The sequence below is a fragment of the Rutilus rutilus genome, assembly GCF_951802725.1.
Source record: "Rutilus rutilus genome assembly, chromosome: 12".
NCBI classification, from domain to species: Eukaryota; Metazoa; Chordata; class Actinopteri; order Cypriniformes; family Leuciscidae; genus Rutilus; species Rutilus rutilus.
The window spans coordinates 36,668,384-36,683,321 of NC_140217.1; the positions used below are offsets into that span (position 1 = coordinate 36,668,384).

The following is a 14,938-nucleotide window of genomic DNA, read 5'->3' on the forward strand; positions in this document are numbered from 1 at the left end:
GACTGCAGATATATTTTGTAACTGAGAAAAGGGAACTACTATTTCTATTAATCTCAAAATGGCCAAACATCGGCTTATCGATATCTGATATATCAGTTTATTGCTAATAGGATATTTTTAATCGCATCCCATCTATCTCAAACTTTAGTTTTGACTTCAATTTAAAGGGTTCAGACCTTAAATAGCAGGTCGGACAAACACCCCCGTAATTCCTGTCTAGACTGAATAAACTGTTCCAGACGGACACTAGAGGAAAGACCTATAGGAGTGTAGAGCTGAGAGCGAGGTGTGTTGGCGTGCGGCAGGGACAGCAGAGGCACTATGGTGGGCTCTTGTAAGGCACAATGACATGAGGGGGTGTGCTGGGGGGGGGGTAAAGATGGTGAGAGGAAGTGATGTAATGAAAGAAAGCCAGTGTGCATGTTTCACCAGGAGACACAAAAGCTGATTATGTCAAAAGCAATGCTAACTAACACCTTCAAATTCTCCTGAAAAGAAATGTGCCTCAGCTATTGTACATTCAAACATGAGCAACTATATATATATACAGTACATACATTCTATTATTTATCATAATGTTAAGCTAAAAGTGTGTGCAAGCAGTACCTGCGTTTGAAGGTGAGAAGAACGCCCAGGAGAATGATGACAAACATGAGGATTCCCGCAATAACGCCTGCCATCTTTACAGTGCTGTCCACCTGTTTTTCAGGCTCTATGTCATTGGAATTCTGGGTAGATGCACCTTTAAAGCAACAAGTACATCACAAAGAAGAGAAACGGTCTTTAACTAAGACAAGAGCTGTTGAGAAATGTTCTATGGTGACACACACAAAACCAACACATACAAGAATCAAATGAAAACACATAATAATGAAGCCCAATCAAGCACGTCCCACATTCACACTCTTTCATTTGCACAATCAGTCCAAATGAAACATATTCAAAAGAAACACATTCAAAATTAAAATAATTAAATGCATTTAAATTTAGACAAAACAAATGCACTAGTGACACTGATCATTACTGTGTGGCGGGTCTATGGCAAAGGGGAATCGTTTATTGAATGGCATTAATTAACAGGCAACAGACAAAAAAAAAAAAGACCTTAAGGAGCTTTTCAAATACTGGATCACTGTGGTGAAATGAAACACTTTAGGGCCTTTGGATTTTGGGTTAGAGAATGCAAATAAACTGAAAGACAATTCAATGCAATAAATGCAGGCGTGAATTATGGATACAAGAATGATTAGAAAAACAATAAGAGGATGAAGGCAGAGAACAAGGGTAGAGATTCATGCAGATGTACAGTATGTGTGTCTTTGTGTACATACGGGTGTTGCATACTCGCATGCACCACATCTTGCAGGACGTTTTGTTGACGATATATTGTTATTTTGATATCTGTATAAAATCTATACAACCATGCATGACTTTTAGAAAATACTGTTCGGATTAGCGTGGCTCCACACCAACGGCTCGTTTTTTCCTTCATCGGGCATGAAATTCTACTGTGAAATTGCCATTATTTCTATGAATGAATTTCAGCTGTTTGCTGTTGCCGTAATTCACTTTTGAAAAGATCATAATCATCTTGATATTTTTGCATTTTATTTTCAAAATATGAACTAAATGAAACATTCCACCATTCGATCATAATCTACATCAATCTTAATAATGCAAAGAAGAAAGGATGCATATACATACAAAAACATTTTTTATATATAAATAAATGGTTGCATAAAATATCTAAAGATGCACAAACCTTAGAAAAGCATGTAATCCCTGCCTTCAATGATTAAACAATTATGTTGTTATTTTTACCTTCACTTTGCACTTTGAGAATTTTTCTTAACCTGCCAGTGCGACATCTTTAACAATCTGCTGCATATTAACACATTGATCTCTCTATGTGGGTGGTTTGCTTTCATGTAAGCTCAATCATTTGATTTATTTATTTCCCTCAAACCGTACAGTTCTTTTAAGCGTGAGAAGATTAAACATTCAAAAAAAAATTCTGGAACTGTATGCTGAAGAGCTAAACCTACACAAAAAGTCCTTTTATTAATCAGTATTTTTGGCTTGTTTTTCAGTTCTAAACTGCCAATGGTGTAAAAACACATTCAAGAAATTCTCACTATTTCATGCAATTTTGTTTAAGGATGTTGAGATTTTTTCACATAAGAAACCATGACGTAAATACTGCGGATGTGTGCCGACAGCGATTTGCAGTGACATAACAATCAGAAATCATTCATTTCCAGTGAGTTTGCCATTCACACAGAATGTTTTTGCGGTTAAAAACTCGGGTCAGTGGAGTTTTAGAGACGTGTTTTTAACTTGTTTTAATCCTCTGGGGTCGACAAACGTGCTGGCACTTTTTGGTTGATTTTTTATGGATTACACATTTTATTTTTGGTGGTCATTTATGCTAAACAATACATTATTAGAAACTACTTTTATATGTGTCCACTTACAATGAAAACAAAACATTGTGCTTTTGTAAAATAAAGAGAAAAAAAAAAATAGGGTGTGCTTTTTGCCGTCTCGTGTTTGTGAACTTTTTTTCTGGAGCGCGTCACAAAAATGAAACAAAACTCAGCGAATTCTTGCCACACCGACAAATATAGAAACATTTAAATATCTACTTTTACATTTAATATTTTCTGTTTATGTATGAGCATGCATGAGACGCTGCAAAAAACGCGATACAATTGCGCAACTGTTAAAGATGTCCATGTAGCGCATTTACATTGAAAAACAACAGAAAAGTAGCGCGGTGGAATGGAAAGATGCATTACGTGTGAACTTGCCCAAAAGCAACGTACGCAAACCCATGGGCGTCGGAACCATTGGATATGGTTCTTTTAAGGCCACTTTTAAGGCCAAAGAAATTGGACCCACTCACTTTTACCGTCTCTAATTCATGTCTGTTCACTTTTCAGAGCGCTGTCAGTCAAATCCATTCCACTTGAGGAATGCCCTAAAAACATTAAACTCCATTTTAGCAACAGCCTTGACTTCCACGTTGCTGCTTCTTCAAATCCATTCCACTTGGCTCATTCAGAGTCCAGGTAGATCTAAGTCAGTTTAATCACCGGTATATATATTAATGCGTTGTTTTCATTGAAGCTGCCCCCCAACTTTAAGTAATAAAATAGCTTCGCTACTGAAACGCTACATTATATTTCTCAGCAACAAGGGGTTACATCACTATTCTATTACTACTAATAAGTAATTAAACTCTGTTTTCACAGGATTGTAAATGCAACGCAAATGTTTGTTCATTTATTCATTTTTAGCATTTAGTCATTTACTTGTAATAAACAATTTAAGTGGGCTATTTAAAAAGTGTTATTTATATGTTAAATTATGTTTTTTTAAAAACATACGCGCAGAGCGTTACGTAATATTGTGTGAGAGTAGAAAGAATTCGTCCGCAGCCACTCAGAAAAAACAAACTAAAAAACTCCTGAGCTAAGTCAAAAATGTGATGTGCAGTCAGGTTCGAGTGTGTGCGCTGTTCAAACGAGTGTTCTCACTGATACGCTTGTTGTGATTCACAGAGTTTTGACGAGTTTTATAGTCTTGATATTGTTTCTTATTCAAAAGTGTGACAGATTTGAGATTTTGACTACTAAATTCTTGTCGTAGAATTGTCGAAGAAACATGTCTTTACTGGCTACCAAAGTGGCGTGTTAGGTAAATGCTAATTCTAGAACTCGCCGGGTTGCTGAAGCGCTTCCGCTATCGTATTTATCTTTTTTCACTCTGTTGTGGTAGTCCCTCGAGGACACATCATTAAGGCAGGAGTATTGTTTCCATAACTTCACAAACCTTTCCTCCATTGCATAATTCCACCTACTGTAGCAGCACCAACAACAGTTTTGGTTTGCCAAAGAGCTTCTGTGCTCCTATTGGTCAATGTCACAGATGTGACGGAACCCGTTTTTTAAATGCTAGTCTTTCTGTCGAGACGTTGTGAAGATTTGCAGATGCAGCATCGGTTGTCGTCTACTATAACACACTACAATAGATAAAACAATAGATTCTTGCGTCCCGATGCCCATTGTCATTTACGAATCACCACGACACCCTACGACAAATGAATCGCGCCAAAATTGGGCTGATTGTGTAGTCTGAACGCGGCAAGCAAGACACATATATTTTAAACTGGAATTTGAAAACGATCACAAGTTTAGTTTCTTCTGACCTTTGAAAGAACACTAAGCCAATCTCTTCTAACCTTGCTAGTCTTTGGAGTGTTTTCTAGCCAAACACTTTTTAGCTCCATCCAGAGCTGTCAGAAGGTGAAGGCAGCGCTATGGATGGTTTACGCGGATGGACTATGTGTTCTCCTGACTCTATCAATGTGGTAACTAAACTCCATGTCCTCCAGTCTGCTCTGATCAGATTGGGTTCAACAGTTCATGATTCACACACACAAACACATTCACACACATCCTAATAGACACTTTCGCCATGATGTGTTTTTTTTTCTGATACCATCCTCCCAACCAGCACTATCTTCACAACAACAATATTAATCTTGACCTACCAATTTTGACTCATTTTACCAACCCTTTAAGACATCACAAAATCACTTCTCATAGAGCTCTATACGTCAGCACACACCTAAAAACCAGATGAATTTATAGCACATACATTTAAAATACTGATCAATTTAAATGTGTGTCCAATCTACCCTCAAAATGCCATCTGGATAGAAAATGCCACCTACTTCTGACCAGTAATAGCAAGCAGTACATCATAGTTTTGGAAGTTTGTCTTAAAGTAAAATTTATTGGCCACTTAAAAAAAATAAGGAAAACCCCTTTGATGGGTTTCAAGAAAGCTTATCCAAACAAAATTGCTAAGATAATGCTACCCAACACAATTCCACATTGTAAAAGATGGCCAATACAATACGGAAAAATGACACACTTCAGCTTTCAATGGTGATTTTTACAACAGTTACCACACTTACCACTCACAACCTAGTGAAGGCAATGCAATAGCTATTCTATGTGCTTGTAGTTCTATAATTTTGACATATTGTTGGTTCTAATGACTCTCACACCTATCACACCTATCTGAATCATAAGGATCTTCGCAATCATGCAGAAGTGCTCTTTTAAGACCTATGCTATTTCCTTCCCAATATACGATTGCAAAATAATACAAAAAAAACCTCAAACTCCCCTTGATTAGAAACACTCGCCATGCATTTCCCTTCAACCACTTGCTCTGTTTGTATGCCCAATAAAAATATGTGAGTATGCAAATCCTTTTATTTTGATGGGGTAAAATTAAGTATAAAAGAGGAATTATTATCAAAGCCCATCATATTAAAACTTAATCCCTACCATATACAGGGGGCGTTGGAGTGGGTGCATTTTAATTGCCGACATTCAGCGATACTCTGTGGTTCTGTTAGCGTGTGAAAAAGGTACTTTTGTATAACTTTATTTAAAGCAGGTCTGTAGGCCGAGGGATTACGCAAGGGTTTATGGGGGTGCATATCACCGTTGAAATCTCCACGCCTATTGTTCGCCAGTCGACAGGATTACGGATGCATCGTTGGATGCATCTAATAGGATTATAATCTCAAATGGACTCAGATTAAGACTAGGCAGTCATGTAAACAACCCATGATGCTAATGGCTCAAAAAAGTGTCCCCCTTTACCAAATACAAAGAGGTTAAAGGGTGGATTTTAAATACATTTGACTTAAAATCCCATTTGTTTCTAATTCACAAGTGTATTTGGGTTAAAGCATTGCTGGTGTTTTTTGTTAAATTTTGTTAAATTCCAGATGGGAGCATCGAGAAACAAAGGGTATTTGTGTAATCAAACTGTCAATTGATTTCAAGCTCAAAGTGCCCATGCATAATGCATGATGTGCTGTGTTTGTTTCTTTTGCTTGTTTTTGGAACTGTTGGGACAATGCGGCAAACACAACTAGGTTTTGCTTTCTAATGCTTAGTGAATATTACTGGCCCAAAAAAGTGTTTGGAAAAGTCACATCTAAAAATGTATGAATTTCATTGCATAGGAAACAAAATATCAAACCGAGTGTATTTGTATCTGCAAATAGATATTATTTATTGATGCAAATTTTAAGTTAAATACTGTATAAATGTTCATTCAAAGCCCAACAATCTTCTTTTAGTAAATTGTGTTGCTTGAAGAGTGTGCTTGTACATTCTTTCTTTACAATAAAAGCTGCTTTCTTTGATATTTTTTTATATTTTCAATTAAGTTTGCAATTACTTTTTGGGGCCAGTGTGCACTCAAATTCAGCTCTCAAAATATAATTATGATCCTTATAACTGCATGTCAATATATATATTCAAAATGTAAAAAATGACGACAGCTTTAATCTGCATAATTCAGACGATTAAGCATTGTAACGGTTCACTAGCTGGCTAAAAGTCGACTATCTCCTGTGCAACGCAGATATCCAGCAAGACCCTTCAGAAATGTGAGACATTTTAGTGCAAGCAATTTGTAATTTCAGTCAGGGCAATTGAGCATATTGTATGTGACTGTAGAGTGAAATGGAGAAGCAATGAGACGTGGACTATATTGCACTGGAACTAAAGAGCTGACACCTGTGCATGTGTGTGTGTGTGTGCATGTGTGCGAGGGCTTGACATCTGATCTGAACAACAAAACCCTTCACCCTTCAATATATAATAGAAATAGAAGGAGGATCATATGAACATACAATAAGCAAATATAACAAACACACTCAATACTTCCACACACACATTGTATATGTGCACATGAATATATATCTGTAATAGAAACACACACAAACATACAAGCGTACTAATGTACACAAAAAACATGCTGGCAAACACACTCACACTCACATGCAAACACACACACACACACACACACACACACACACACCGGTTAGGCTGGCAGGGTCAGAGTGTATGACTGGGGTTATGTCGGGTGAAGCGGTCACATGTAAGGGGTGGAGTTTTGAGGTAAGGCAACGTATATCACTTTACGCTCACATTTTGCTCAGAAACTTATTAAGCTCTACTGTAAAATATCTTTAGGCATATCCACATTTAAACAATGGTCTGAATTAATAAAAAAATGGATTTAAAGCCAGCCATAAAAAGTATATATTTTATACACATATATAGCAAGCCATAATAAGTATATATACACTGACCCCCAGTAAGCAACAGATCATTCAAAAGCAAGATTATGTAATTTCTAAGAAGGCAATATTTGAATAAAAATCATAATGAAATCAGTTTTTCAGAGCATAACAAGGTCATGAGCAAAACTATAGTAGAAGGGGATATTTGTTGTTTTTAAACATGAAATATTAATATTTAATATGATCATTTAAAACATGTGGGCGGCACTATACATTCTCAGGGTACCAAATTACATTAGTGTCAATGAAGTCAATGAGAATCAGCTAGACTTTTTAGTGGACCAGACATGCAAAAAATGCATTGAGATGTCGATGGAGAGAAGCAGAATAAAGGAACAAGGTCTGGAAAAAAAAAAGAGAGAAGGAAACAACAGCAGAAGAAATGTGGATGAAAAGAACAAAGAAGAAAGAAAAGTTTGACTATGGTATAATATTCACCTTCACTGGGAATGACAAGTATGTAGGGCGTGGTATTTTGTCCCCTACCTATTACCACTAAGACAAGGTTTTACGTTCCAGGCCGGCATGCATGAGAGAAAAGAAGGAAAGAAAAAATAGTCTAAAGAATTATGCTTTCAACTTGATCATCTGAGCTTCCTTCCAGTGAGTAATATTTGGCTGGAAAGGAAACTGAAATGTATATGATACAACAGGTAGGCTAATGCGCAAGGGAAAATTACAATTACTCCAGAATCATCTAATGGAACTGACAGAGTAGGCATAAGAGTTAGAGAAAATCGTATATATATATATAAAAAATGCAATTTATTTCTCCAAGTTGAGGCCTTATGTGGCTTTTGTCTGCAATTCTATGAAAAGAATAATAAAACTGTAATAAAAAATGTTTTAAAATGAGGGGGAATACACTAAGACTGAATTGCGTCTACTGTCATTTATTTGCATTTGCATTGTTTAAGCACTCGATTCAATAAAGGAATTATGCTAATGAGGTGCCTGTGCTAATGAGACTACAAAATGTGTGCTGAATGTTAATATAATAGTGCTAAGATGTGGAGGATGCAGCAGATTCCTGCATTTTGACATACTTAACTGCGACCCACACACCTGAATTGGTTCTTTAAAATACAAAAAGTGCACTCTGAAGACAAACATATCTTAATGATAGTTTGCTGACCGCCTACTCAACGTGGGAGGTAATATTTCCACAATAATCGTACCAGGCACAAAACACTGGGTTTCGTGAATAAGGCGCAATCTTAAACCAGTTGCACACAAAAAAGAAATGTACAGTGCAGTGCTATTTCATTCTCATTCAACTAGAATTTAGATGGAGAGTGAATAAGACGAATAAGGTTTTTACTTAAATAGAACGCGCAAAAGTCACGCAACCGTTTTAGTGAATTCACCCCGTAATCTAAACCTACTAAAAACTCCAACATTAAAAAGACAAGGAAAGGTAGATAAACCTTTAATGTCTGTATTCAAGGCATCACCAATTTTAAACCATGTCTTTCTAAACAAAAGTAATTGTTTTTTTTTACAATCATAAGAACCCAACTCAGGACGGATCTATCTGGGATATGAAAGGAAAACAGGCCGTGGGAAGAAAAAAAAGCCTGACATGGAGCAAAATAAAATGAGTTCAGCAAAACAAACAAACAGGTGTGTGCAGAAGCAAGCTTATTGAATAAGATGGAGAATAAACCATAAGGAATGAAAGAAAACTGGAAAAGAAAGAATGGGGAAGGAAAAAAATGCGATGAGGCTGAAGCGCTGCACGGCTATAGTGTCTCTTTATCCGTGATGTCCATTAAATAATAGAAAGTCTCTTGTGATTGCTCTTTTCCTGGAAGTGATTATGTAAAAGGGTATTTTTTTACGGAGAGAGGGGGAAATGAAATGGAGCAAAAGAAACTGAACAAAATTGTTGGCCAGAGGCAGATAATCATGCAGGTAAAATAAAATGGGATTTCAGTTTTTTTTTCAATGAAACCGGGAGCGCTAATCTCAGTCTGATGCAAGTGAGGTTTTTCAGACTGTGCAATGAAAAGAATTCGTCCTTTTTTAAATATTTATATACACCTCATCATGTTTAGTAATGGGTTCCACTATAAAATCAAAGGTCTATTAAGAATACAGAGGAAATAACATTTATAATATTAGATCTGCTTAATTTCAACCAAAACATGACTTGAGTTTCATTGAGCGTGTTGGGCTACAGGAACTTAAATTAAACAGAACTATCCAAATATCAACCCAGCCAAAGAACTTTTCCAAAGCATGTCTCATCTGAATATACAAAGAAACAAGCAAAATAAGTGAATAAATCAATAATAATAATAATAAAATGTGTCATTCATACAAACTAACAATAAGTGAAACAATTCTCATACCTTTGGTAGCTAGTCGCACACAGTTGATTTTGGTTTCCTGGAAGAGGAGAGGAAAGTTTGTGTTTTAATTAAATGTCAGAATGATACTGTATATTGAGGAACATTGTTTTTGTCAAGCTTGAGTTATCTTAGTAATTGCAACACAATGAAGTGCGGGTTATTTTCCATCATGAGGTGCATGACATTAAGAAACAGTTAATTATATAACAACATTTCTAATGATAGTGAAGGATTCACAAATGCAGTGCTGAGGCCAAAACAGAGAGAAGCCAACATTACTGTTACATTTTCCCATGCATGTAAAGTCACTGCAGCTAAGTTAAGTAAAGGCATTTAAGGTGACCAAATTTGTACATATCATACCACATACTACTTGTTTTGATCCTAATCTTAATCCTAACAATAATATGAATACAACTGTTAATTACGCTGGCAAAAAACAACAACATTTCTAATCTATTCTAAAGCATTCGTGGCTGCCTGGAATGCCAGTTATGATGATAAAAATCGCACTTGGAATGTCATGTGTGGCGTGACAGGTGTTAATTAGTCGGCAGATTTCGGTGTGAAGTCTGCATGGAAGTTTTAGAGCTCTGAGACAGGAAGCCAGATGCTACCATGTGTTTCTGTGAGCGTTTACAACAGCCTCTTGTTTTGAATATCTGCTGTCCTCACGTAGACACGTGAACAATAATGCCTTCACATCGCAGGGTCTTGAAAGGGTTTGCTAATGGTAATATTTCATGAAGTCATATTGTATAGCAGCCTGTGTTACACATCTGAAAAGTGTGCCAATCTCAGCGTAGCCACAGGGAGCTCTTCAGCATTCATTGTTTTCTTCTACGCTCATCTTTCTCTTTTAGGTAAACTACTGTCTTGGCGGAGCAACAGTTTGATAAGAATATTGCAAGCTAGCTGCCCCAAAACACCTCTGGTTTAATAGCACAGACATTTGAAGGTAACTAGTTTATTACCAACACAGCAATGCAAGAATGAGCATTAAGTTGCATTTGCAATGCACTGGCTGAGCATTCACACCTGTGTTTGAGCTCATACCCTGATTAGTGCACTACAAGTTCTACAAATCTCACAAACACGCAGTTGTCAAAATTCACTACTAATTGTTCTTTTTTGCTTTATTTAGCACCACTCAATATCACTTAAATGTAAATCATTCAAATTAATCTGACAACTGATTCTTTACACCGATGATACGCCAGTGTTTTGCCAGATTAGAAGTGTATCTATGTATAATCTTTTTACTCTTAATTGCTTTTATAACTGTATCATCTTTAAATCTTTTTTAATTCCTTTTATAACTGTTTTAATTTTCCTTTCTGTGTAAAGCACTTTGAATTACCATAGTGTATGAAACGTGCTATATAAATAAAATTGCCTAGTCTTGCCTTTCCTTTACAAGTACAGTATGTTGTTACCAAGGGACATGAAAAAAAAACAGCCTAAAAAGTAGTTTGTTAGCATGGTAAATGCTTATTCTTTGCTATAAAAGTAACGTGGAATAAAACTTGATGCTATAGCTAGTGTTTGGTTGCTAAAATGCTGCTAAAATGTTGTTAGGGTATTCTGGGTGGTTGCTAGTTGGTTACTTGCTGTCTCAAGTCAAAAGAGTCAATCATATTCGGACCCCCATGTAGCCCCAGTGTCCTCCTTTAAAGTAAGTCTATGGGATTTATCATCTGCCAATCAAAACCTTAAGTCTGATTGCTTAGAAAAGTAAAAGCACACATGTCCTCAACAGGACCCATGATTTCAGGTATCATTTGCATGTTGCAAATTATTAAATGACTAACCCTAACATAATAGTAATGAAGCTCACCTTGGAAAACACCACTAATATAAATCAATCAGAAAAGCATATTGAAGAGGCAATACAGGCAGTCTCTCTCCTAGCATTTATTTTATAACTTCACTTTGCCATTATCTGTGCCACTCTTCAGAAACATTAAAAGTCCCCTTGGCAACACTTCACTGCACGTATCAATTTGGCTCACGAGAATCAAAACCAATATGAGTTTCTCAAATACATCCAATGCTGATGAATGCAAACACAACACAGACCTCAACTCACACTGTTGACACTGAAGAATTAACCGTCAATGCAGTGGAAAAGGGCAAATACTAACATGTGACCTTGCTGTCAGTGGCGGTTTGTCCCATCTGATTGTGGCATTGAAGCAGGGGGTGGATTGACACAGTGAGGCAGAGAAGGGTCCATATGTGAGCAGACCATCTGTCTGTCACAGAGTGCTATCGGACATGCAGGGTCAAACACACTAGCCGATGTAAAATGGGTGAAAGTAATACTGTTCAAGTTTGTGAAACTGTGAAATTCATGTGTTTACATGTTATTCTTTGGTACTTCCAAGAATACTATGATTGTACCATGGTAAGGTAAACTAACTGAGTAATCATCATGGTAAATGAACTTCAGTACCATAGTACATATCAAAACTCTGATACCATCACTGAATTATGCTACCTCTCCAGTACTTTTTGTAAGAGAAAAGGGTGAGAGGAAGGAGGTGAGGGCCGCATGTTAACAGTGCTTCGTTTCTGAGAGCAGCCTGAGCGCTGGGACTTAGGGAATGGAATAATAGGAGAGGGTCTCGGCTGATGGGAAACATCCCTACAGGAAGTGACAGCTGAGCTATACTGTCTGCCCCTCAAGTCAAATAATTCACTGACAGACTGTCAAAGGCTTTTTACGATGACTGGGTAATGACGGGGAGAAAAACGCAGAGAAAGATGGAGAAAGAGGTATGAAAAAGAACAAATCTTAGCAGCTCAGGGGAAACTGCAAGGTGAGAAAAGAGACTTCATGTAAACATTTAACTCAATTATTACTGATAGACTACACTATTACTGTTGGCAGATCGCATGTCAATACTGGACTGTTACATTTTCTAAAGGAAAGGTAAGTGATGCTGGTCTGTGCAATGATGCTAAAGTGTTGTGGCTCATTATCAGGGTGTTGCTAAGGTATGGCAAGTTGCTCTTAGCACACTGCTGTGCGTTTGCTATGGTGGTTAAGATAATCTGAAACAAAATGATATCAATAAAGAGAAATGAAAAAAGGGACATGCATGACAGTTTGGAAAGAACGTAAAAGCAAAAAGAGAGAAAATAAGCTAATACCTCCACAGACCAATCCAACTGACTGCAGTTTACTAAGCTTGAATGACACGTTTGCATTGATGTGTTTAAAAAGAACACGGGACTCTTATGACAAATGCTTAATGGTTAGCTTGAGAAGCTGAAGAATATGGATTTCATGTCACTGTCCAGCTTTTTGCCATGCCTACTAGAGCTAATCCACATGACAGCAGATTTACAGTCAATAAGTTTTTCTAGTTGGTCACTCACTCAATTCTGAAGCATGTTATGGATTAGTTAGTCATTACAGCAGTTTTCTTGACACGCTGGCCACAATTCTCTTCTGATGACAACAGCTACTGCTGGAACCCAGGAACACATATCTATCCATGGTAAACAAGTGAAAATACATTGTTTTCTGCAAAATTTGGGCCAATAAATTGCAAACTGTATACGCTATAGACAAACTATTAATTTCCCCCAAAACCAAAAAGCAACCACCCAGAACTCACTAACAATCACCAACAATGCCATAGCAATGATACAGCCATTCACACCATTAGCAACTATATCTTGGGACAAGAATGTCAGCGAGACTTAAACTCTTTTGACTTGGGCCAGTAAGCAACTATCTAATAACCACCCAGAACACTCTAGCAACCACATAGCAACACCCTGGTAACCACCCACAAGACCTTGGGACGATGAGTTCTGCACGAGCAAGCACTATTTGTTTTTATTTTGAATAAAAGTAAATATCTAGTTGTTTTCTATTTTTGTCATAATCGACTGTTGCATGTTGCACAATCAAAAAAATCACTTCCTAGAAGACGAACAAAAGAGAGATAACAAAATCACAAATTAAAGTATATCGTTAGCCTCATAGCATAATTGCCTCCTAAAATAGGACTTAGGCAATTATGCTATGAGGCTAACGATATCATAATTTAAGCTGAGTTCATCCAGTTTCTGCAGTATTTTGAACAGATTTTGAAATGGATGCTTATAATTATGAATTATGAACATGGGTATGAATGATTACAACAACCTCCTGAGGCAATCATCTACACATTAGGGGCTCGGGAGGAACAACGCTCCAGTGAGAATGAATAAAAGAAACGTGCAGTACAAAATGACAAAAGGAAAGTGTCATCAGCCAGTCGTCTGGAGGTATTTGAGACAGCGGCGCTACCATTTCAGGAGCTGTTGCTTTCGAGAGTAGCACCTCCAGTCTGGTGAAATGTATTACCAAGAGGATTAGGCAAAAGAAACTTAAAAACAAAACAAAAAACAATGGCACGAGTTGCTTTTGCTGTCTATAGTCTTTCCATTAATACAGAGCACTCTGTTTTTCATAAATAACAAAGGAAAGCATGACAGCTGAGTGCAGTGTTAGGTGTAAATGAAGAAAGAAACAGCAAGAGATTCTTAAAAAAACGTGTGAAACAAGCACGAGATGCTTCAAAAACACTCCCAACCGCCGTAAGAGAGAAATGTTTTGTCTCCATCCAAATACTATCAGCCGCTGATGAACTGTACAGAACAACAGGAAGAGGGTGATATACTAATTAACCCTTGATTAAGGCTATTTCATTTATTCAATTAAGAAGCAATTAATCATTTTCATGAATATATGAATACAGCTAAATATTTCACTGCACTTGTAACCAGTCCTACTCAATCCGCTTCGAGCAGGATTCGAACCGGCGTCTCCGGCATGGGAGGCGGGCGAGCTAACGCGCTAATGCGCCTCTTGAGGCTAGAGGAGTGAGGTTTACTTGCACAGCTTTTACTAGCTTGCTAACCACCATAAACCTCCCTCCCATCCGGGTCACGCCACCAATGTAACCGGTCCTACTTGACCAGCTCCAAGCGGGATTCGAACCTCCATCTCCGGCATGGAGGCGGGCGTGCTAACAAAGATGCTAAAAACCACAATCTCCATTCCACATTGAGCAAATGAAAACTCTAAATGCAAACCTATTGGATAGTAGGCAACAAGGCACACAATTTGGACAGTTCATAGGGTTTTAAAATAAATCAATAAATATTAAAATAAAATAAAAACCTACCAATAAACCAAAAAAAATGAATAATAATCATCTTCATTTTATTATTCCTATTATAATTTTTATTATTATAATTTAAATTCTAAAGAGCATCTTGTACTTCAAATGAAAAAAGTTTCAAAATTTGATTTAGAAATAGTGCAGCTAAATAAATATTTCTTAAATATTTCTTAATTTATGTGACATGTCAACTGACCATTTAACACTTGACCATTAAACAC

General features: G+C 37.0%; 1 protein-coding gene across 10 annotated transcripts in view; it reads right to left on the reverse strand.

The window, feature by feature from the left end:
- Positions 1-14,938, reverse strand: part of ptprt (protein tyrosine phosphatase receptor type T) — a 238,621-nt gene that overhangs the window by 70,004 nt on the left and 153,679 nt on the right. For 6 of the 10 annotated variants that reach the window (XM_084425066.1, XM_084425068.1, XM_084425065.1 and 3 more), the window contains exons 13-15: positions 9,535-9,571; positions 7,619-7,675; positions 607-742 (exon numbers count right to left, since the gene is read on the reverse strand). In XM_084425066.1, the coding sequence (XP_084281192.1) occupies positions 607-742; positions 7,619-7,675; positions 9,535-9,571 (230 nt within the window). The remainder of the gene's footprint in view (positions 1-606; positions 743-7,618; positions 7,676-9,534; positions 9,572-14,938) is intronic. The other 4 variants (XM_084425071.1, XM_084425070.1, XM_084425064.1 and 1 more) reach the window with 1 other exon arrangement.